Raw genomic sequence first — 21,731 nt, forward strand, 5'->3', positions numbered from 1 at the left:
TTTTTTTTTTTTTTTTTTTTTTTTTTTTTTTTTTTTTTTTTTTTTTTTTTTTTTTTTTTTTCATTTTTATTTTTAGATGATATTTACGGTATTTATAATTTATACAATTAATTTTATATCTCCGACCGCATAATTGGGCCTTCTTCCATAAATCCATGATCAAATAATTGGGCTTCTTTCAGTCGCTTTGAATTTATTTCTCCGTTTCTTTTTGTTTTCCAATCGCCACACGCAGATGCCGTAAGCATCAATAATAATACGTGCGAGCCACACGCAATCTCTCCACAGACTTCTTCTTGTAATCTCCGGTGTCCCTGCCACGTGGAGCACAATCGAGGTAATAAAATATTATAAAATAAAATTATTTTTTAAAAATAATAATAATAATAAAGAAACATATAAAAATTTTACGGTCTCGGTTCCGAACCGGGCCTGCTAGCCTTCTGTGTCTAAACGGCCACGTTTCTTTTCCCGCCGACCACCACCAACACAAACCCGCCATATTCAGATAACAAACCGGGGTCCAGTGGATTGTTACTATTCCATTATCTTCTGAAAAATGGATCAATCCGGAGACCCAGAGCCTGTCCTTAACCACCGTCTCCTCCTTGACGACGGAATCGTCACGCCAATGATTCTCACAGCTGACGGTTGGCTTCGGTGGTCGGAGAAAGGCCAACGATCTCTGGCCATTGAGAAAGAGGTTATCGGATTCTCCATTGATGGTCCGAAGATTAGGATCAATGCTCTCGTTGAGGACCGTGGTGGATTGTGGTGCTTTGGGAGCAGCGGAGCTTTGGTGAGGAAGGAGTTTGTGTTTCAGCCCCGCGAATGCATCGATTTGCTTGGTAACACGATCGTCCAGAATTCTGTCTGGTTTTAATATTGACTTCGAGTAGTTTAGAAAATGCATTGAAAGGAGGAGAAGGATTTTGCTGTGATCTGATTTGTTTGTGCCTGCTGATTGCCATGATGATTTAATGTTTTCGTTTCTCTCCTACATCTCTCAAGAGCCAAACGGAAACTCATAACCTAATACTTCGTTCTTTATGCTGTTCATTCGGCTTAATTTCGAGAACAAGAGAAATCTTCTTATTGCGATTTTTCTCATTGCAAATTCCCGTCGTCACATGTTAATTACGGAATAGGATGAATAATGTCCGTTAGTTTTTCTGCTGATTAAGAGTTGAAGAACACTCCAGGATCATCGGCGTTTTTAGTGCTTCAAACTTGTTCTGCGTAGTGTTCCTTTCCATTGTCTTCTGGAATAATGGCAACTCTGTTTCAAACTTGGTCTTTTTTGTTTGCTTAGGTGCCTTTATCTTTCTTTTTCCCCTATTTCCACGTTCTTACAAGCATCGCATTGTTTAGTAGGCAATAAATGGATTGCTAAGGCGAGATGATTGGGTTGATGCAACAAAGATGCCTTTAGGAGTAGTGCCTGCAGGTATCGTATTCTTAACTTGTTTGACATTTTTTAGTATTACAACAAGAATTTTGAACTTACTACATTTGAAGGAGATGTTTAAATGATATGCAGACTGGAATTGTATTGACCATGAATCATATCTAGTGAAAGAACATTGGTGTCTGATGGCACTCGATTTCTCAGATTTCCCCCTTAACCAACGAAAAGACACTCCCATTCTATTAGCATTTATTGGAGTTCCTTGTTTGGATGGTTAACATATGAATGATTGGAACAACAAGATTTCTGATAGTATTTATTGGGGTTCATATATGCATAGGCACTGGAAATGGAATGGTGATATCACTTCTTCATTCAAATAGTGGCCTTTGTACCGCATGCAATGCTACTCTAGCCATCCTTCAAGGTTAGTCTAGTTTTGTCAATCTCCAATGTTCATCTTATTTTCCCTTATGATCGAGGTATTTTGCAAACAAATTTTAATTTCTTGCAGGCCATAAGTGTTCATTGGATGTTGCCACCATTTTGCAAGGAGAGGCTAAACATTTTTCTGTGTTGATGCTTGCTTGAGGTATCTCTAACTTTAAATCTCTCTTTAGTGTTACTACTGGGTAGTTGAGGTTAATTTGTCCTTTTGCCGATGCAACTATTTCTGCCTACCTGATGTTTGCTTCTGCAGAGTTATCTAAGTTGAGTACTTAGGAATGCTACAAGTTACTACTAGAATTTATATGCGTGTTTAAAGATGACAGGTAATGCCATTATTGTATATTAAAGATGACATATAACTGTCCTTGATTTTCAAACATTATTCATTTGAATTGGTTTGAAGTGCTTCTGTTACAGACCAAGGACGCAATACAAGCAAAGAGTCCCCTAACACACAGATCATACCAATTAAGGTTATCCGTGACCTGGTTTAGATGTTAGGTTCAAGCCCAAGTTCACAAAAACAAATGTTCTTCATTGGCATGCTTCTTGTTAGGAATCACGAATCTTCGCAATGGTATGATATTGTCCACTTTGAGCATAAGCTCTTATGACTTTACTTTGAACTTCCCCATAAAGCCCCACAATGATTCAAGTTAATCTAAGTTCACAAAAACAAATGTTCTTCATTGGCATGCTTCTTGTTAGGAATTACGAATCTTCGCAATGGTATGATATTGTCCACTTCGAGCATAAGCTCTTATGACTTTACTTTGAACTTCCCTATAAGGCCTCACAATGATTCAAGCTAATCTAAGTTCACAAAAACAAATGTTCTTCATTGGCATGCTTCTTGTTAGGAATCAAGAATCTTCGCAATGGTATGATATTGTCCACTTTGAGCATAAGCTCTTATGACTTTACTTTGAACTTCCCCATAAGGCCTCACAATGATTCAAGCTAATCTTAATGGCTGTGCTTAAGCTCGCGGTCAAAAACAACTCGCGTGCTGTCTGTGGCATAGGCTTCTTGATCCCATGGCCGCATGCTCTAAGTCTGTATTTAGTTCAAAGGCTTCTGTTTTTGTATCTTGAGAAGTATTCATGGAGCCAAATTGGTAAGTGGAAGATTGTTTTCAGTCCTGTCTCTGCTGTACAATTGGTGTGAAACAAGTCGGTGAAGCTGGTAGATTGTGTGTGTACAAAAATGATTTGAATCTTAATATGTTGGAAGTAGAATCTTGATATGTTAGACAGGAAAAGAGAGGCCTGAAGAAAACACACATGCTTTTGCAAACTACCAACTACTTTTACTTCTAGGTGTACAAAAGGCACGCGGATAATTTATTCTCGTGCTAAATCCTTCCAACTTTGTACCAAAAAACATATCTCTTGTGCATACTCTCCATTGTTTCCACCTCCGTACCTTTGATTCAAGTCGTCTTTACGAGTCATGTGATTAAAATTTTATTTATGGTGTTTGAGAATGGGATGCAGTGTCTAGTAATGAGATGTTTATTTATAGTGCTTTGTTGGTAGTGAGTCCCCTTTAACTAATTTAGAAAATGATATAAGTAAAGTAATACATCTCAATTTGTATGAGATCTTTTGGGATGCCCAAAGCAACTTCGAACTAAAAAGCATATAAAATTAGTTTATAGCATTTGTGAATTCCCATCGTTGAAGTAAAGACGAACCTTATAAAATTAGTAAAAATCAAACATGTTATGTCATTATAAAATTTAAAGTAAATGAAAAGTTGCCAACCCAGCCAAAGAATGCTAGCCACCTTTCAATAATTTTTGTTTCCGTATATAATATTTATCTTTACCTAAATCTTAAAGCCCAACAATTATATAATTAAAAAAAAAAGGTTGACTTCTCCCTTGAGAAGATAAATCATAATAATTGCAAAATGTTTATGACATAATTATATTAGGAGTTGGACATATTGAAATATTCAAATTGAATCGACCAACTAAATTATATTTAATATATCATTTTATTAAATATTTTAGTTTGTAACGATTGGGAGAGTGAAAGATCTTGTAATTTTTTATATGTAAATTATGAAAAGACAAATAATTTTATTTTATATTCCGAATAAGTTTTTCTTTTTTATTCCAACTTTGTTGCTCATCTGTCAAAGTTTCTCACTCTGAAGAAAAAAAAAACAATAATAATTTGTTTCAGTTTCGGTATTAATTAAAAAAATAAAATAAATAAAACAGCGACAAAGTTATATAAATATTTTAAAATTGGAATAAAACAAAAATATATTTTTCATTTTGACCATTGACATGATGTAATTGTTTTAGTTAAGTGGAAATGGTTTAGCTTTTAATATTCATTGAAAATAAATAAAATAAATAAAACAAAAACAAAATTACGTGACAAACAAATATTTCAAAATTTAAATAAAACAAAACCTGTTTTTCATTTCTAACTTTTATAATGACACCGGATGATTTGTTTTAGTTATGTTTTAGTTAGTATAAAAAATGTTTAACTTTGAATATTAATTGAAAAAATAAAATAAATAAAACGGAAACAAAGTTACGTGTGGGAAAATTTTGAATAAAATAACACATATTCTTCCTTTGTAACCGTTATAATGAGACCACATAATTTGTTTTAGTTAGGATTGAAAATTGTTTAATTTTTAATATTCATTGAATAAAATAAAATAAAGAAACAAAGACAGAGGAAAAATATTTCAAAATTTAAATAAAACAAAATATGTTTTTTATTTCTGTGATACGATATAATTTGTTTTAGTTAATAGCAAAAATAGTTTAACTTTTCATATTAATTGAAAAATAAAATAAATAAAACAGTATAGGGTTACATATGAGAAAATATTTAAAAGTTTGAATAAAATAAAACTTGTTTGTCGTTTATAATTGTTAGGGTGACAGGACATAATTTATTTTAGTTATTAGAAAAACTGTTAACTTTTAATATTTATTGAAAAAAATAAAATAAATAAAACAAAGGTAAAATTACATGAAGGAAAATATTTCAAAATTTGAATAAAACAAAATCTCATCTTCATTTCTGACTGTTATAATGATATGACATAATTTATTTTAGTTAGTAGTAAAAATCGTTTAATTTTTAATATTAATCAAATAAATAAAACAACATATAAAATAAATAAAACATATGGAAAAATATTTCAAAGTTGGAATACAATAAAACATGTTTTTCATTTCTTACCGACACAGTATAGTTTGTTTGAGTTGATAGTGAAAACCATTTAACTTTTAATATTTATTGAAACAAATAAAATAAATAAAACAAATATAGAATTACATGAAAAAAAAAATACTTCAAAATTTGAATAAAATAAAATGACACAATTTGTTTTAATTAATAGTGAAAACGGTTTTAACTTTTAATATTAATTAAAAATAATAATAATAATTAAAACAGAGAATACGTGGAGAGAAAATATTTCAAAATTTGAATAAAACAAAACCTATTTTTACATTTCTGACTATTAAAATGACACGACATTCTTCAACAAAAACCTTCAACTCTGAAACGCCCTGGTATGGGTGGGTCCCACTTAATTTGTAATTTATCATTTGTTTTTTTCTTCATAAAAGTATATAAGTATTACTCTAAGAAGTGCTCATTTTATTCGTGGGGACCCTCCCCCTAAACGTGAAGGAGATCATTCATTTAAACGCACATATATCTTACCATTTGAAAAATTAGAGAAAAAAACATAATTAACTATTAAACAAGCTCTTTTCAAATATGAAAAATGTAATAATAATAAAGACACGAAGATGGCTTTATAAGTAACAATAAAATAAAATGAAATAAATGTCCAATTTAAATAATATTGAAACATACTAATAAAAAGTAAAATAAAGATTTGTATACGTATGATATTAATATCAATTTATAAATTAAAACTGCATTTAATTCTAAAAAAACTGTATTTAAAGTTTGAAAATATATAATTAAAAAACACAGCTTTATTACTATCTTCAATTGTGGCTGCCACAAAAGGTTAAATTTTTTAATAAGTCAATTTAAAAAGTTTCGTAGCGTGACAGGTAAGTAAATAAAAAATAAAGATATTTTTTGAAATTTCAAATTTTAGGGATATTTTTTAATATTATTTTAAAAATTTTAGGTATATTTTAAAACTCTTTAAAAAATTTAATGGTACATTATTATCTGTTTTCATTCAAAATTAGATTTTTCTTTTAAGTTTAAAGATATTATTGACGTTTTTAAAAATTTAAAGATATTTTTTAGATAAATTATAAAATTTAAGAGCGCTTTGGTTAATTTAACTTATATATTACTATATATATATATATGCTTATCGTCCTTTTATTTTATCGTTGAAAATTATATAATATTGGTAAAATAATAAGAAGTACCAACCACTATTTGATTAAAAAAAAAAAAAAGAGAGAAGAAAAGAGGGAAGGACGGCAAATAATAAGGACAGAACACGAGTCGACGTGATTTTGAAGCCTCGTGGATTTGATTGTATAATACAGTGAAAATAAAGAGAGATAATAATAATAATAATAATAATAATAATAATAATAATAATTTGGATGTTATTTTCTTATGTTAATTTTGGTTGGTTTAAATACGTCGTTGTCTTCTCTCCAAACCCTCTTCTGGTCTGATACACATCCTGGGTCGCTTCTCGTCCCATGATTATTGCAGATCAGGTCGCGGCAACCACCATTACTCCTCTTCTCGCTTTCTTCTTCTTCTTCTGTTTCTCTCCTTTCAGACCTCTCCTCCCTCTATCACTTCCCTTTCTAGGGTTTATGCCGTCCACCTTCCTCTTCCTCTTCCTCTTCCTTCTGCAGGGCTCCGATGTCGTCTGCCGTTACCGCTGCTTCTTCCTCCTCCTCCTCTCTTTCTACCAAGCCTTGCTATAATTCCGACTGTAAAGAACTTAGACCTGACCGCTCCAGAAAGGGATGGCGTCTTCGCACCGGCGACTTTGCCGAGCTCTGCGATCGATGCGCGTAAGTTAATCTGTCTACTTTTATTGATTGTTTCTCTCTCTCTATCTCGCTCTCTCTCTCTCTTACTCGGCTTGTCTTGTTATAAGCTTGGAGGTTTATTTGAGCGTGTTTTTGCGTTCTTGGAGGTTTATTTGGGTGTGTTTTTGCGGTCTTGGAGTTTTGTTTGCTTGTTTTAATGCAGGTAAGGAGAAGGGGCATGTCTTTTCCCCCCTTCACTTTAGTAGTTCAGGCGCCGTCTTTTTTTGTTGACACTGGTTTCAGTCGTGGCTTTATCTTTTTCTTATCTAGTTTCGAGTTTACCGTGTTGAGGTTCTGGGAATTGGTTTACGAAGCTCACTGAAGTACGGATGTAGTTTAAGTCCGGTGAAACTTTACTTTCCATTACTGAGAGTTTTCCGACGTGTGGGGTTGAGGAATAACTATCAGCAATTCTTGTTATGATATTCGCAAAGCGACTATCACCTTTCTCTTTGATTTGTTCTGAATCTTCTGGTCATTCTTAATAGTTTGTTTGGAAATTATTTCCTTCTAGGAACTTGGAGAGGCATTGATCTATTAACATTTTTTTTTCTATCTTTTTCTTTGTGCGCTGTACTCATTTATCTTGCTTAAGACCTTCAACAAGGTTGCTTGGGTAGGCATATATATATGTTGTAATAAGAATGTTGAACAGTAAATTTAGCACATGGGATATTCATACTATACAATATGATGCGTGCATGTTGATGGATTTAGGACATTCTGATTAAGGGTGCAGAAAAGGTAGGAAGTAAACAGATATCATACGATGGTTGGTTCTGATGAGATGATTATTTACATTATAAGATTGTGTTGATTGAAATTCGCCTATGGCTATTAGTGGTTATGGTTTCTCGTAACACTGAATAAAATACTCGAAGGGCTTCAAAACTTTTAAGAACTCCGTTCAAATTCATTTTTGTAGTTCTGCTTACGAAGAAGGAAGATTCTGCGAGACTTTTCACTTGAATGCTTCTGGCTGGAGGTGCTGTGAATCCTGTGGAAAGGTGAGCTGGAAAAGTTCATTGCTATCAATTTATATGCTCTATCTTGCAAGATATGGCCGTTCATCTGTTAAATTTTTCATTGGCTTCTTTTGCACATATTTACTAACAATAAATCTCTTTCTCCAGCGGGTTCATTGTGGGTGCATTGTTTCAGCTCATGCATTCACCTTACTGGATCCTGGGGGTATCGAGTGCATGACATGTGCACGGAAGAATGTCATCTTAGTAAGAATGCATCTGGCTATCTTCTCCATCGAGATTTTTTATTGTTCATACATTTTCTGACATTTTGTTTCCTCGTAATTTATGAGTAAAACAATTGCATTAGTTTTTTTCCCCTTAAAATTTCTGTTCGACCTTTCTCCTTTACATGTGGCATCTTTTTAATAAAAGATTCTGTCTCAATGCTGATGCACCAATTGCATCTCTCTTGGGAAACATTGATTGATGTCACAAGGAAACCTCTTGGCCAAAGTGGAAACTAAAAGGGCAGTCGTTCAATTTTTCCTTTGAGCCTGGCCATAAGTGCAACATTGATCTAAATTAAAAATATATTTTTTAAAATCATGTGATATAAGTTGATAAAAATGCCATTTTCTTAGCGATCTCCTAGCCAATTCTGATACCTTTTCACCATCCTTACTACTATTTTTTTTGGGCGTACTTTCTAGCATTTATTTGTTAGGTTTTCGTTTTCTATCTTGGGTTCATTCTCCTGCGTTAGGATACAGTTCATGCATGTGCAGCTTATGGAATTATAAGTTAACATAGTTTGGTTGGATTCCAACACATTCCACGTTTAACTCAACTTTCTCATTTTGGTTCAGCCGCTAAATCCAGTATGGCCACCGTCTTTGCTTTTCCATTCAGCTTTGCCTGACAGACTAAAAGACCTTTCTGTGAAAAATTGGAGCCAGTTAGCTGGATCAGGTCCTGTACCATGGCGCCAAGCTCCCAGTATGTTCAATTCTTCTCTCCCTTCTGGTGAATTGCATCATAGAGCACCTTATGAAGTTGACATATCAGCTGCCCTTAACAAACTTAATACTAGTGAAAGGTTGCCCATATCTTTAGAAAAAAGAAAAAATGAAGACTTTTCTGAAAGGTTCTCGAATGGGAGCCTGAGGCAATGTGGACAGGATTTATGTGAAAATGGGACTGCAGGTGTGGATCCTTTTTTTTTTTTTTCAATCATTTAAGCTTTGAAGGTAAAACAATAAGTAAAATGCTGATAAATAGCCACCATTCATTTTGTTGAGAACAGTATTTAGTAATTATGGAAAGTGTTGGTTGAACCTGACTATTGATATCGTGTAGGAGGCATTAACTGTGAGGATAAACCTAGCTCATGTTCTAGTATTCCACAGCAGTCTAGCTTTGTGAAGGAGGATACCTGTACTACACAATATGGTTTGAATGTACCTTATGCACCTCCAAATGAACCAAGTACACGTAGTAGGATGTCTGGAACTCATTTGAGACCAACTCCACCATCTCCTCTGCCAAAGCAGGTCCATACCAATTTACAAAATGGAGCTGACCCCTCTAGTGAAACACAGCTGCGCAACGGAAGGCCTAGAGGAGATTCACGTGGAAGGAATTATTTGCTTCCACGATACTGGCCTAGGTTTACTGACCAGGAGCTACAACAAATATCTGTCGAGTATCCTTCCATCGATACAATCTTGGGGATAGTCTTAAAATATGAAATAGAATTGTTCCTAGTTGTTGAAAGTTTGTAACTCTGATTACTTGGCTTCATACTCTTGTGCAGGATTTAAGTTAAATTCTAGCTGAAATATTTAAGACCATTCAAGTTCCTGTACATAGTTTTGTCAATTTTTTTTAGAAGCATTCAGCTAGTAGCCTTGACAATCTTCAAGCTCAAATTCTGTTATTACTCCATTGTTTGAAAAAATGTTGAGTGCTAGTGATGCTGGGCGGATTGGACGTTTAGTGCTTCCAAAAAAATGTGCTGAGGTGAGTATTTATTTTCTAGAGTCTATTTCTATTTCTAATTCTATCTATGAGTTCAATACGTATATGACAGTCTTGCAAGTTCAATATTTATACTTCAGTATTCTACAGGCAACTTCTAGGGCTGAGAATTTTATTACAAGTGTTTGTTCTGTCATCAATCAGCTGGTTACAATATACTTTCAACTTGCAGGCCTATTTTCCATCAATTTCCCAGCCTGAGGGATTACCTCTAAAAGTACAGGATGCAAAAGGAAAGGAATGGATATTTCAGTTCCGTTTTTGGCCTAATAACAATAGCAGGATGTATGTTCTAGAGGGGGTTACTCCCTGCATACAGTCTATGCAATTGCAAGCAGGTGACATAGGTATGCATATGACCATAAGAAAAAAACACTCACTCTTCAGGAATTACACACCACAGTTTGTTAAAAATTGGTTTGAGGTGGCATTTCCTTCGGGATTCTTTTTGATTGGAAGCGCTTTTCTATCTTTTTGAACACTAGCAATGCCATTAACTTGCCAGAGCCAGTTTGATTGTAATATTTTAAGTTTTGTATTTACTAAATTAAAGCTGTTTCCTTATAATTTTTATGTTAATTTTTTATTGAACTCACAACTAAACTTAAAATACTAAAACATATTTTTCAAAACTACCTCTTCTATATTTAAAACTTTGGGAAAGATTTTAAAAACAATTAATGAAGGCACGTTACAAAATATTTAAATTGTCAATACATAGATATTTTTAGGCTTGTAAACCTAAAAACAAAAAAATCTATATAGTAATAGTGTTTAAAAACAGTTTTTATAATGGTTTTTCCTTTAATTATAAGTCCTTTATTAAGAACAATTGATTTTTTTTTTCAGGCAGGTTTGTGATGATTTCAAATGTGCTTTTAAAAAGTCTCTATCGCATTTCTAAAAAATGTTTCTTAAAAACAGTATTCTACAAAATAAATTTCCATATAGCTCCAAAATGTTTATCAAACATCCCTTGAGTTATATTTTTTTTCTTTCGAAAGTTGAACCTTAATTTTTATCTGTATTATTGCATATGGTCTCACTCATGTTATGAACTGAAACTTCCTTCCATGTCATCAGTGACATTTAGTCGGCTAGAGCCAGAAGGGAAGTTGGTTATGGGTTTCAGAAAGGCCTCAACAGCAGCTGATCAGGTTTTCCGTTTTCAAGATAGCTTATGGCTTTTGTGTATGTTGAAAATCTTAAGTGAGATCCGGCATCTTAATAACAATAGAACATGGAAGTAAAATGCATTATTTTGTATTTAGAATATTATATGGATTTGTTCTGCATGGAGATCTATTATTGTTCACTTCTTTAGGGTTAAATCCATTCTAAAAACATCTACGTTTCTATAAATTTGTAACTGAGACAGAAACCAGAGTGTTCTAATTGATTTTTTCAGCTATAGATTCTTGAAAACGCAGTGCTTACTGAGAAAAATAGAGTTGCAAGTGGTGTCATGATGGTTTAGGGGGACTGCTGATCTGTTGCAGAAAATAGTATATCAAGCATGATTAGCAGAATATTGAAAACCTAAGAGTAGGGATAAAATAATATGAATTAACGACATGAAAAGCAGTCATCTAGGGAATGTAGTATTTAAATAGACCTAAGAATTTTTGAAGGGAAGTGTTTTCACCCTTTTAGCCCCTTCTTCAAAGTTATATTGTGACTATACCCCCAATGTAGTTAATTTTAATTGGAGTGGTAAACTGTGAGCAGGAGTTGTATGGATGTTGTTTGTAACTTTCCATCAATTAAATGAAAAGTGTTTCCTGTTTCTAGGATAGATTCACAGCATTTTGAGACTACATGAACTATTATGAAAAAGAAATATCAAATTAAGTGGGTTTTCCTTGTGGTAGCAAATAAGTTGGTAACTGTGTAACTTCTAAGTTACACATACAAGTTTACATAATTTGATTTGAGATGTTGAAATATATTAAGTGCTTTAGGATTGGACCCTTGGCAAGATCTAGTTTGTATTGAACATAACTAATAGAAGAAGTAAATGTTAATTACTTTAGATAATTGAATGTGTTGTCCAACTAAATTGTTTTGATTTGTAATCTGCTAAGTGAGAATTTGAACGCCTGCTGCATAAAGTCACATGTATTGCTTGCTGAATGTACTCATCATTGTGGGTCTTTTTTTTGATAAAAATTGAACTTTTTGAGTGGTCATATTTTCTAGATCATGTTTTAGTTTAAGCAGGAGTTTCCAACTTTTCTTTCCCATTAAAAACAGACCGATTTTATCTAAAAATTGCTTGTGTCTTAACTCTGTGTTTGCTTTGACAGGAAAATGAAACAAACAAGACCAAGAATGGAGCTCCTGCACATGGAGATGTCAGTAATATAAAAGTTAAAGTCAGTAAAATTTCATTTGCTGCTCTTCACTTTAAACAATAACTATGGGATCACCTTCCTTTTCATGAATGAACCAGGCTGAATTGGCAGATCCTAATTCATGGACAAAAGTTGACAAGTCTGGATACATAGCGAAAGAGGTCTTGGGAGTCAAACCTTCAATTTCTAGAAAGAGGAAAAACAGCACCTTAGGTTCAAAGAGTAAACGCCTTAGAATTGAAAATGAAGACATGATTGAGTTGAAGATAACTTGGGAAGAAGCTCAAGGATTGCTTCGGCCTCCTCCAAACCAATTACCGAATATTGTGGTCATTGAAGGTTTTGAATTTGAGGAATATGAGGTATAACTTTCCAGAGCCATCTACTTATGATCCATGTATTTATTATTATCAATTCAATTCCCTTGCGAACTGAAACTTACTGAATCCTTCCCTAAACAAACTTTTGGTGCTCATGACTGAATGGAATATTTCGGCTATGATGATATGAATACCAGCAACTGATTGTAGACCCTTATAGTTTACAATCAGTTGCCTATTTGCAAACATTGGAGCTACCCTTATCTCTGGTCAGCTATGGAATGCTAGGAGCTTACATTCTGTATGGTCAATCAATTGGTTGATGCCATAGCAACTTTGCCAACAATATTTGTTGAAACCTTGGCAGTGAGTCATTTTCCCAAATTTGGAATGTTCATTAGGGAGATGATGTGGCCTCTCCAAGCATGTGTGTATGGTGGGAGAGCCAGTAAATTTGGGTTATGGAGATTTGAGGTTTTCAATTTTTTTGTTACTAAATTTGTTAAATAATAAAATGAAGCAAAATTCATTGGATTAATGCTATTTTCATACAGGAAAACGAACTTCCATGTAGTTAGAAGCATGCTTTCCAATTGAAAATAATAGACAAATAGAGGAAGGATGGTGAAAAATACAATCAGAAATTTTGTTAGAATAGATAAGAACTGCGGAGTTTTCAGAAATGCTACTATCTGTAGCCTTCAATTGACCAACCACCATAAATTACGTTATAATAGAAATAGTAAGGTATGCAGGAGGAGAATTGGACACGCCTACTGCATCAAAGGAGAATAGTTGTGAACGCTAGGAGCTCTTGGTTATATTGTAATTATGATCTAGTCCATATGGTAACCAATTGGGATCCTTTTTGTCACCCCTTGGTTTTGAGGAGATGTCTCATTTTCATTCTTTTGTATTTGGCTTCTTAGACATCTAAAGAAAGAAAAAAACAGCTGGATGCTTTTTCTCTCCCCTAACTGTTCTAAATGCAAGTTTGAAATGCCCTTCGCTGCTGTTAGATCCAGAAGTTATATTAATCTATGTCATGAGTTATAATGTCCGTGTCAATCAAGTTGGAGATTGGCATTTTTCTTTGATCAACTGTTTGCTTTTGATTTACCACGAATGGCTGCATCCTTTACTGCAGTGCTGCAGTTATTTTCTTTCTGATATGACGTTCAAGGTTCAACCTGCGAAGTGGCGTGCAAGTTAGCTTGCAGATTAGAATATGTTCAATAGCGTGTCTATATGATGTCTATTCTAAGCTGCGTGTATTTGAGGTGATGGTAACATCAATATTCTGGCTTGTGTTATTACAGGATGCACCCGTACTTGGGAAACCTACAATTATACCTCCTGATAATACATGGTAAACCTCTCTTTTTAGGTTTGCTGATGACTTTTTTGTTCCATTTTGTGCCATTGTCATGGTGTGCATTTTTCCTTTGGAACCCCTCTGTACCTGCAAGCTTTCTCATGCAAATAATTTTCCTGTTACAGTGTTACAAATGTTGAATGCCTCTCTTCCTTGTTTTTTATCTATCCATCTCTGGTGATTTGTTCATTTGTTTTGGAGTAGGGGTGTTATGGCCTTTGCCTACTTGGGGCTGGACTAGCTGATTTCTTATTTTGTTATTGAGTTCTCTCTGTTTTCTGAATTGATTAAACCTTGTGTATGTGTGTGTCTGTGTTTTATGTTTCTTTTTTAATTTTACAAGGATGCATGTATCTCATAGCGTTTTCTTCTTCCTATGGTCCTGTCATCTTACCATACATAGCATTGACAAGCCTGTAAGTAAAATATATTATCCTTGCTCCTTGCAAATACTGTGGTTTATTTTCAGTGAAAGGATTCAATGGATTCAATGTGAAGACTGTTTGAAGTGGCGAAAATTGCCAGCCAGTGCTCTTCTACCCTCAAAATGGATTTGTTCTGACAACTCATGGGACCCTGAGAGGTAGAATGGCCACGTTATTCTCTTTTGATTTGTCAAGTCTTTTGTCATAAGGAGATTTAAGATAGTGAGCACAAAGTAGCATTTTCTTTTCAACTCACTGCATATGTGTAGCATTGATAGATGAGCTTTCTTTGTGTTAGTGCTTCTAACAAAGTTATAGTATGGCTTTTGTGAATTTTACTAATATAATTCTCTCTGCATTAGATCTTTTTGCTCCGCAGCTCAAGAGTTGTCAACAGAGAAGCTGGAAGAACTACTGTCGCCCAGTAATTCAGGTGAGAATTGTTCAAAACAAAAACTATTACATTGTTTGACCGTATCTTCATGCATAAATGAATCCCAACTGATTCGATTAGATGGGTCTCTTCTTTTTGTCCATTTCTGTTATTAATATTTTTGCTTCACATCCAGTGTTCCTAATCTGTTGTTTGCTATTTATAGCTGCTGTTCAGAAAATGAAGGCTGCTAAACTAGAACCAGATAATGTTGAAGCTCTGGAGGGACTTGACACACTTGCAAATTTAGCCATCTTAGAAGAAGGCGAGGCAAGCCAGGCACCTGGCCAGGCCACTACAAAGCACCCTCGCCATAGACCTGGATGCTCATGCATAGTATGCATTCAGCCTCCAAGTGGTAAGGGACCAAAACATAAGCAGACATGTACCTGTAATGTGTGTCTGACAGTAAAGCGCCGTTTTCAAACATTAATGCTTCGACGTGAAAAAAAGCAATCTGAAAAGGAAGCAGAAACTACGCGCCAAAGGCATCAATTTCAGGATGAAATGTTTCTTGATAGATCAATGGACGATGAATCTCTTACTTTCAGTAACACAGGTCCAAGCAAGTTGATTGTGGAAGGGAAAATGACCGATGGTTCTGATGAGGATCCTAACAGAAACAAGCCATCCACTTCTCCTTTTAAAGGCCAAATCGATTTGAATATGCAGCCTGAGCGAGAGGAAGAGCTGTCACCAGGTTCTGATTCTGGAAGCATGATGAAAGTGCTTCAAGATACTGGGGATAGATTCCTTGAGCAGCAAAGGTCGAACTCTGGTGGTGCTGGTAGTTCATCAAGCGATCCATTAGAACCCGGAGGGGAACGTGAACACAGGGTTGAGAACAGTAGCAATGTCATTGATCTCGGTAGCAGCAATTTAGATGCCGATAAGGACCATCCTGGAACGCTGTCGTTCAATGCTTCGGCATCCATGTCAGCCACAGGTTGAATCAAAACATTCTACTTACATCCATCCGGGTCCTTCATATATATTCTTCACATACACTGCATTGGTGGGTCAGTTTTTGTTGTACATTCATCCACGCTGATCTCAACCATTTGCAAATCTGTACATAAAGAGCGCTAGGAAGTGTTAATCAGGATTGAGAAACCTTTAGGTTCAGAAATATCCCCACTCTATCGTATTAGATGATAGCAGAATGCTGAGAAGGGAACTGAACTGAACTGAACTGATGAAGTCGCCCTCTACCATATCAACAATCTGACATTTAGGAAACATAGAATGAAATACTTCATGCAGAATTATTAACAGCTGAATTTGATTCAGTACAGTGAATGGAGACTGGTTTCCAAGTTTGGCTCTGATTCTATACGTTGATAATCCCCAATGTGTTTCTTCTCTTATCGTTCTGTTTTTTCTTTCTTTTTCTGTTTTCCTTTTTGTAAATCGTTAGAGATAGCAATTACTCCTATAAATTTTGGGAATGCTAAGTCGCTTTTTTTTTTTTCTTCCAGAAATTTGTATTGGATAAATCCGTTAAATCTAGATTTAAAATGTTTAAATGTTTTATGTTTTTGAACTTTCAATTGATATATATTTTCTATATTAATAGAATTGTTATTGAAAATTTGAAATCTATCAAATATAAATGAAAAAAAGTTATCAAATACAAATTACAGAAAATTATTAAATGGGTTTATTGCAAATTGAAGAAAGTTTCTTTTTCCTCCAAATTTCGTCCTTTTAATAAATTCTCTCTTAGTTTATCACTAACAACTCTAGCAGTCAATTAATTTGCCTTAAAAATTATCTTAAAAAAAACCCCTAAAAAATGAGGTTAGATGGAATTTGTGTAATTTGATTTGGAGTTTGGGCCGGGCATAATCAATTTCAATCTCCTTTGAGATATGAAGCCCACCCAATTAGCCGCCGCGCTTGGTATTAGGTGTCCGCCGCCGCGCGAACCGAATTTAATGTGAAGCAGAGAGTGTTACAGGGCGCTACGATGGTGAAGAACGAAGCGGAGGAAGGCGGGGCGCTCACACAGCCTCATGCTCGACACATAAAGAAGAAAGCTCTAAAGAACAAAGCTCTTTCTGTTTCTTTCAATGAGAAAGACTTGAGGTTTTCCTTCAAACTCAGCACGAACTTGATTGATTGGGAATTTTATTTGATATCGATTTCTATCTATTTTCTTGTTGGTTTTTTTTTTTTTAATTTTTTTTTATTTTTTGAATTTTTCTTAGGGACTATGTAACTGGATTTCACAAGAGGAAGAAGAAAAGGAGAAAGGAAGCGGAAAAGCAACAAGAGGAAGCTAAGCGGCGGAAGCGCATCGAAGAACGCAAAAAGGTTTGACATACGTTTCTATTTCTGAAAGGGAACTGCTGTAAACAGATAACTATTTTGTCCGTAGGATGATGACATTTTAGAGTTTACAGGGAAAGAAATAGCTACAATGATAGTTCCGGAACTGAAAATTTTCTGTGAACAATACTACTTTTCTAGCTCAATGAACTTAGGATAGCGCATGAATAAATCTTTTCTGGTACATTGTTGATTTCCCAACAGAACTGCAAAACCATTGGGATTCTCAGTGGCTAGAAAGAGAACCAAACACACCACACCATTAGTCTCACGAAAGGTTAAATATTTCCTTCGGACTCTGGAGATGAGGCTGGTTGTGAGCTAAAGGTAAAGGTCCCAATGTTGTTTTTCCACCTTGGATTTGTCCAAGCTTATATGAATTTATTCAATCCTTAGTTTCATAGGTCACAATGGGTATTTAGGAGACTTGCACTTCTCTTTCTTTCACTGAGCTACGGGCAATGATTTTTGAACTTAGTTGTACATTCATCAGGATAGAAAAGTTAGAAGGCATGTTTATGCATTTTTTTATAAATTATAATTTGAACTTTCTTGGAGAACAATAAAAGAATGTATAAGTGCTTGCAATGCTGCAAGAAGGAGTTCTAATACAAAAAAAATGGGACCTAGCTACACCGAGTCTTGAAGTGTTGAACCTAAAAAGAATAGCCTCCCATAACTCTCTCAAATCTCTATAACAACTCTAAAAAGTCTACCATTCCTCTCAAGCCATATCCCTCAAAGAATGGCAACAAGACAGTCTACCCAAGAATTTTGCTCTTCTGAAGTGAGGAAACAACAAAACATCCCACATCAAACCTGCTATGAAAATCTTGGGATTGAGATTTGATCTAATAACTTTGTTGAAGAACAAGACCTTTAGATCAAAGTATCCCCGAAACCCCAAAAACGATAAGAATCAATCCAAGGGAAAGTTTTGGAATGAATTACCTTGATGATCAAGATTAAGAGTAAAGAAAACTCGTGATTCGAATCACTCTACAAGATAGCATCATGAAGTTTATGTGGCATGATTTCACTTTATTTTGTATCAAAACCCTACACTCCCTGCATGTTTCTTCTATTAAGCTTGCGCGCAAGGATGTACAGTTTATCTTAAGAAGTAGAACTATCAGATCATTCCCTCCGACAAAAATTTCAATAGCTGTACGATTTTGACCATTCTACTGCCGCAACTAATACAACTGGTGGTAAGGGAGGGTTAGGAAGGTGATTTAAGTCAGTTGTGAGAGATTGCCTCTAGCTTTTTTTGTTGATTTTAATTGTGAACCTCCCTGTAATGATCGTTCAACTAAAATGCTACTAATTAGTCGTCATTTATGCATTGTATTTTATGAATATTTTTATTGCATAAGTTGTGTAAAATATTATTGACAGAGGAAACAAGAAAGAGAACAGCCTTTTTGGTGCATATGTCCTTTTCTTCTATATCATCTGGGTTACATTTTCTGAAAGTCATAAATTATCTTGCAGAGAAAAATAGAAAAAGAACTGGTGCTACATGGCGGTGTTCTACCAGCTGACCGGCCAGTTGATGAGCAGAATGATGATCTCAAGGACGGGGATGAGGATGAGGAAGAGAAGCCATTGGCACCAATTTCTGGTATTTTTCTAGGAATTGCACATTAAACTATCAAAAGCATGTGATAATCCATTTGCACCAGTTTGCTTAGAACACAGTTGTGTTCAATTAATCAAAATGACAGATAATAGTTACAAGTTCTTTCCTAATACAAGGGGCCAAAGACGTGTCGATCTTAAAAAATCAGATCAGATATTATTCTTTTCACAGGGAAGCTAAAAGTCGGGTTATATATGAAAAATAACTTGGAAGTTGATAACATTGATAATGATATGCATTCATTGAGAAACTCTGAATCTTGGAAGAGGCTTCCAATAATCAAACACTGGAAGTGTCATCTATGTTATAGAGATACATGTCGTTTTATTTTGATCCAAACGTGCTTTTGGTCCTCTCTGTAGAGACAACAACGTATGACAGTGGAAACATCAAAGTCACTGTGACAACAAGTGAGGTACGTCGTGACGAAGAAATCGATCCCATTGACAAGCCACAGGCATCAACATCCCAACTTCTTGCAAAGGATAAGAAGCACAGCCTGCCAGTTACCAAAAAGAAGCCATTCAAGAAAGTTGCAAGAAAGAAGTCAAGGTCAAAGTCCCGTAGTAAAACAGACAAAAAGAAAGGAAGGAAAAAGAAATAGGTAATTATACTAAAAGCTTTATGCTCACTCTTTTCTAAATCTGCAATGTAATGACGTGTATGTTATCTCTTGAGAATAGGGTGTGATCTTGAGAATGGGCTGTAGGGGGTTTGAGGGTTTTGTATTACTTTGTAAAAGGTTGGCCATTTTGCAAACTGAAAGTGCAATTTTCTTTTTTATGAGAAGCTGAAATGATTCTCTCATTATTCCAAGATGACAAACATTAGATTGCAACTCATCTAAGAATCAAAAAATTCTTTCATTACATCATTGAATCTTATCAATGAGATATGAGCAAGAGAAAACCTTGAGTTGATGGACCTTCCAACTGTCCAGACGGAGATCTTGGCATAGATACAAACGTATGGTCATCTGCTTGCACAACCATCATACAGGAACCAAAAGAGCCTTCAGAAGTAGAAGCAATTTCATTTCATAACAAAACTATCTGTCCATAAAGTTCACAACCAAATAGGTCCACTAACTAATTAATCACAGGATTTCTGTCAATCTTTTACTTTCCATTTCCACAATTAGTATGCAGAGAAAGAAAAAAAAATTGCTGGACCTGAACTTTTACGAAGAACTTTTACGAAGACAGTAAGATGTTGTAAGCTGTCTTTGTGTCTCTTTGTTTAATTTCTATTTGAAAGATATAAGTCCGTGAACTTCCACGGATAACTTTGATCCGCGGAGACAGCTTCAGAGGATTCCTACATGGGGTTTAAAAGCAAATAGAATAAAATAAAAACCACACTTTCTTCAACAGTATACATTGGTAGACATCAGGCCTTTGGAAACCGCAGCAGGTCACTCGTAATGAAAAACAGATACATATTTCACAATTAACAGTCCGGACAACCGTACGACAATCTAATCGTCATGAGAATGACAAATGAATCTCAATAAACAAGAGACAGAAGTGTACATACAATAGGCTGAATAGCAGAATAAATACCTCATAGTACGACACCGAATGAAGAACACTGGAAGACGAGCAGCTTGACACGAGGATTGAAAGGGGAATAGGGACAACAAGATCTTCACTAAGTATTGTCCTTCAGATTGTACTTAAGGGCATAAGAAAAGTTTCTTTGAAACTGTGGAAGTTATTTCATCGGTTGGTTATCAATTTGATGTAAGATGTACATATGAGTAAACGGATAATTTCAAACAAGAAAATCCACTTCAATGCAAATTCATTTATTGCGATGAATATTACATGAATATCGATGTGAAAAATGGATATTACATGAATATTGATGTGAAAAAATGATCACAAGTTTATTGCGAGTAGATATGCCGAGAAACATTGATCACACTTCAATGCATGCTTTGACTCCCAGGTTTCCATCAAAACCATATATTCACAATTTTCATTTTTTCTAAACGTGTCATTTCATTGCAAACTCATGCCGCCACAATCTATAATTGGACAGAAATCGGGTTGTCTAAGAAATATATCTCTTTACTACATATGCATGCCTGTCGGCATAATCTATTGCCACACTCGCACCAAAAGGATGCAATATTTTCTCGTTCATTTGCAGGTTCTACATCCATATACCTTGCTTAAAACAACAAAGGGCACAGAAAATCTTGGATAAAAACTTGCAAGAAACAGGGAAGAATGTAATAAATATTTTACCCCATTCTCTTGCAGCGGATACACCAAGAAGATGCTTAGAATTCCTTTCCTTCCTGCTGGGGACCTGGTATGCCAAAAGTAAGAGAAACAAGCATCACCTAGAGTCCTCTTCTAGATTCGGCAGAAAATTCTCCATCAGAAGTAATTTTTCTAGTCCACTCCTCTGTCTCGCTATCGTTTCCTATTTCTTCTCATGTACAGGGTTGCAATCGAGTGGCCAATTCCGAATAAGTTAATCGGAGGATGCGTGAAGTGGGAAATGGCCACCAGATTGCACCACACCTTCCTATAAGCTTGTTTGTTAAAATATAGCAGTGCTATTATTGAAGGTGAGGGTTAATGCAAATGTATCACAAAATAAAAATTTTAGTAGAACAACTTTTGTTGTAAGAACCAAAAGAAAATGTGGTTGATAGAGTTTAATGATCAAAGACATATTCCAGCCAACGGAAAATAAACCTCTTAAATCTATCAGTTCAGAATGCTTCAATGTTGAAAATGGATATCATCACATTCTAAGAAATCATAACCGGATCAATCCGTGTTAAAGATCACGTATTTGTTTAGATTACTGTCAGTTAGTATCTAATTAAATCTCCGTTAAGAGTTAAATTTAGTTTTTTGATTTGATTTAGTTTTGATTAGATTAGATTTTGTTTTGATTACGGGTTTGTTACTAGATTTTCTGCAGTTTTTAGGTAGATTTT

At 34.7% G+C, this 21,731-nt stretch overlaps 3 protein-coding genes and 1 long non-coding RNA gene across 6 annotated transcripts; 3 read left to right on the forward strand and 1 right to left on the reverse strand.

Moving 5' to 3' along the window:
• Positions 1–461: 461 nt before the first annotated feature.
• On the forward strand, positions 462–1,371 carry LOC111781944 (sphingosine kinase 1-like). Its single transcript, XM_023662687.1, has 2 exons — positions 462–848; positions 1,313–1,371. The coding sequence occupies exons 1-2, from the start codon at positions 560–562 to the stop codon at positions 1,369–1,371; spliced, it is 348 nt and encodes a 115-aa protein (XP_023518455.1). The 5' UTR covers positions 462–559.
• A 5,101-nt stretch (positions 1,372–6,472) lies between these two features.
• LOC111781267 (B3 domain-containing protein Os07g0563300-like) lies at positions 6,473–16,166 on the forward strand. Of its 3 annotated transcripts, none has more exons than XM_023661765.1 (14): positions 6,473–6,869; positions 7,813–7,894; positions 8,021–8,119; positions 8,722–9,058; positions 9,212–9,557; positions 9,778–9,874; positions 10,065–10,239; positions 10,976–11,049; positions 12,199–12,267; positions 12,345–12,608; positions 13,886–13,935; positions 14,411–14,524; positions 14,729–14,799; positions 14,966–16,166. In XM_023661765.1, exons 1-14 carry the CDS (start codon positions 6,715–6,717, stop codon positions 15,748–15,750), a joined length of 2,718 nt encoding a protein of 905 aa, XP_023517533.1. In that variant the 5' UTR covers positions 6,473–6,714; the 3' UTR covers positions 15,751–16,166. The 3 variants fall into 3 exon arrangements, with proteins under 3 accessions (XP_023517533.1, XP_023517534.1, XP_023517535.1); XM_023661766.1 differs by having other exon boundaries at positions 12,199–12,246; XM_023661767.1 differs by having other exon boundaries at positions 8,722–8,851.
• Positions 16,167–16,660: 494 nt separating this feature from the next.
• LOC111781503 (ribosomal RNA-processing protein 17) lies at positions 16,661–19,586 on the forward strand. The gene is made up of 4 exons (XM_023662145.1): positions 16,661–16,887; positions 17,010–17,115; positions 18,625–18,754; positions 19,135–19,586. The coding sequence occupies exons 1-4, from the start codon at positions 16,769–16,771 to the stop codon at positions 19,374–19,376; spliced, it is 597 nt and encodes a 198-aa protein (XP_023517913.1). The 5' UTR covers positions 16,661–16,768; the 3' UTR covers positions 19,377–19,586.
• On the reverse strand, positions 18,909–21,018 carry LOC111781506. The gene is made up of 3 exons (XR_002812993.1): positions 20,335–21,018; positions 19,683–20,089; positions 18,909–19,271 (listed from the first exon to the last, which is right to left on the reverse strand). It is a non-coding gene; the product is annotated as an uncharacterized LOC111781506 (long non-coding RNA).
• Between the last annotated feature and the right edge of the window lie 713 nt (positions 21,019–21,731).

The sequence above is a fragment of the Cucurbita pepo genome, chromosome LG19 (genome assembly GCF_002806865.2).
Source record: "Cucurbita pepo subsp. pepo cultivar mu-cu-16 chromosome LG19, ASM280686v2, whole genome shotgun sequence".
NCBI lineage: Eukaryota > Viridiplantae > Streptophyta > Magnoliopsida > Cucurbitales > Cucurbitaceae > Cucurbita > Cucurbita pepo.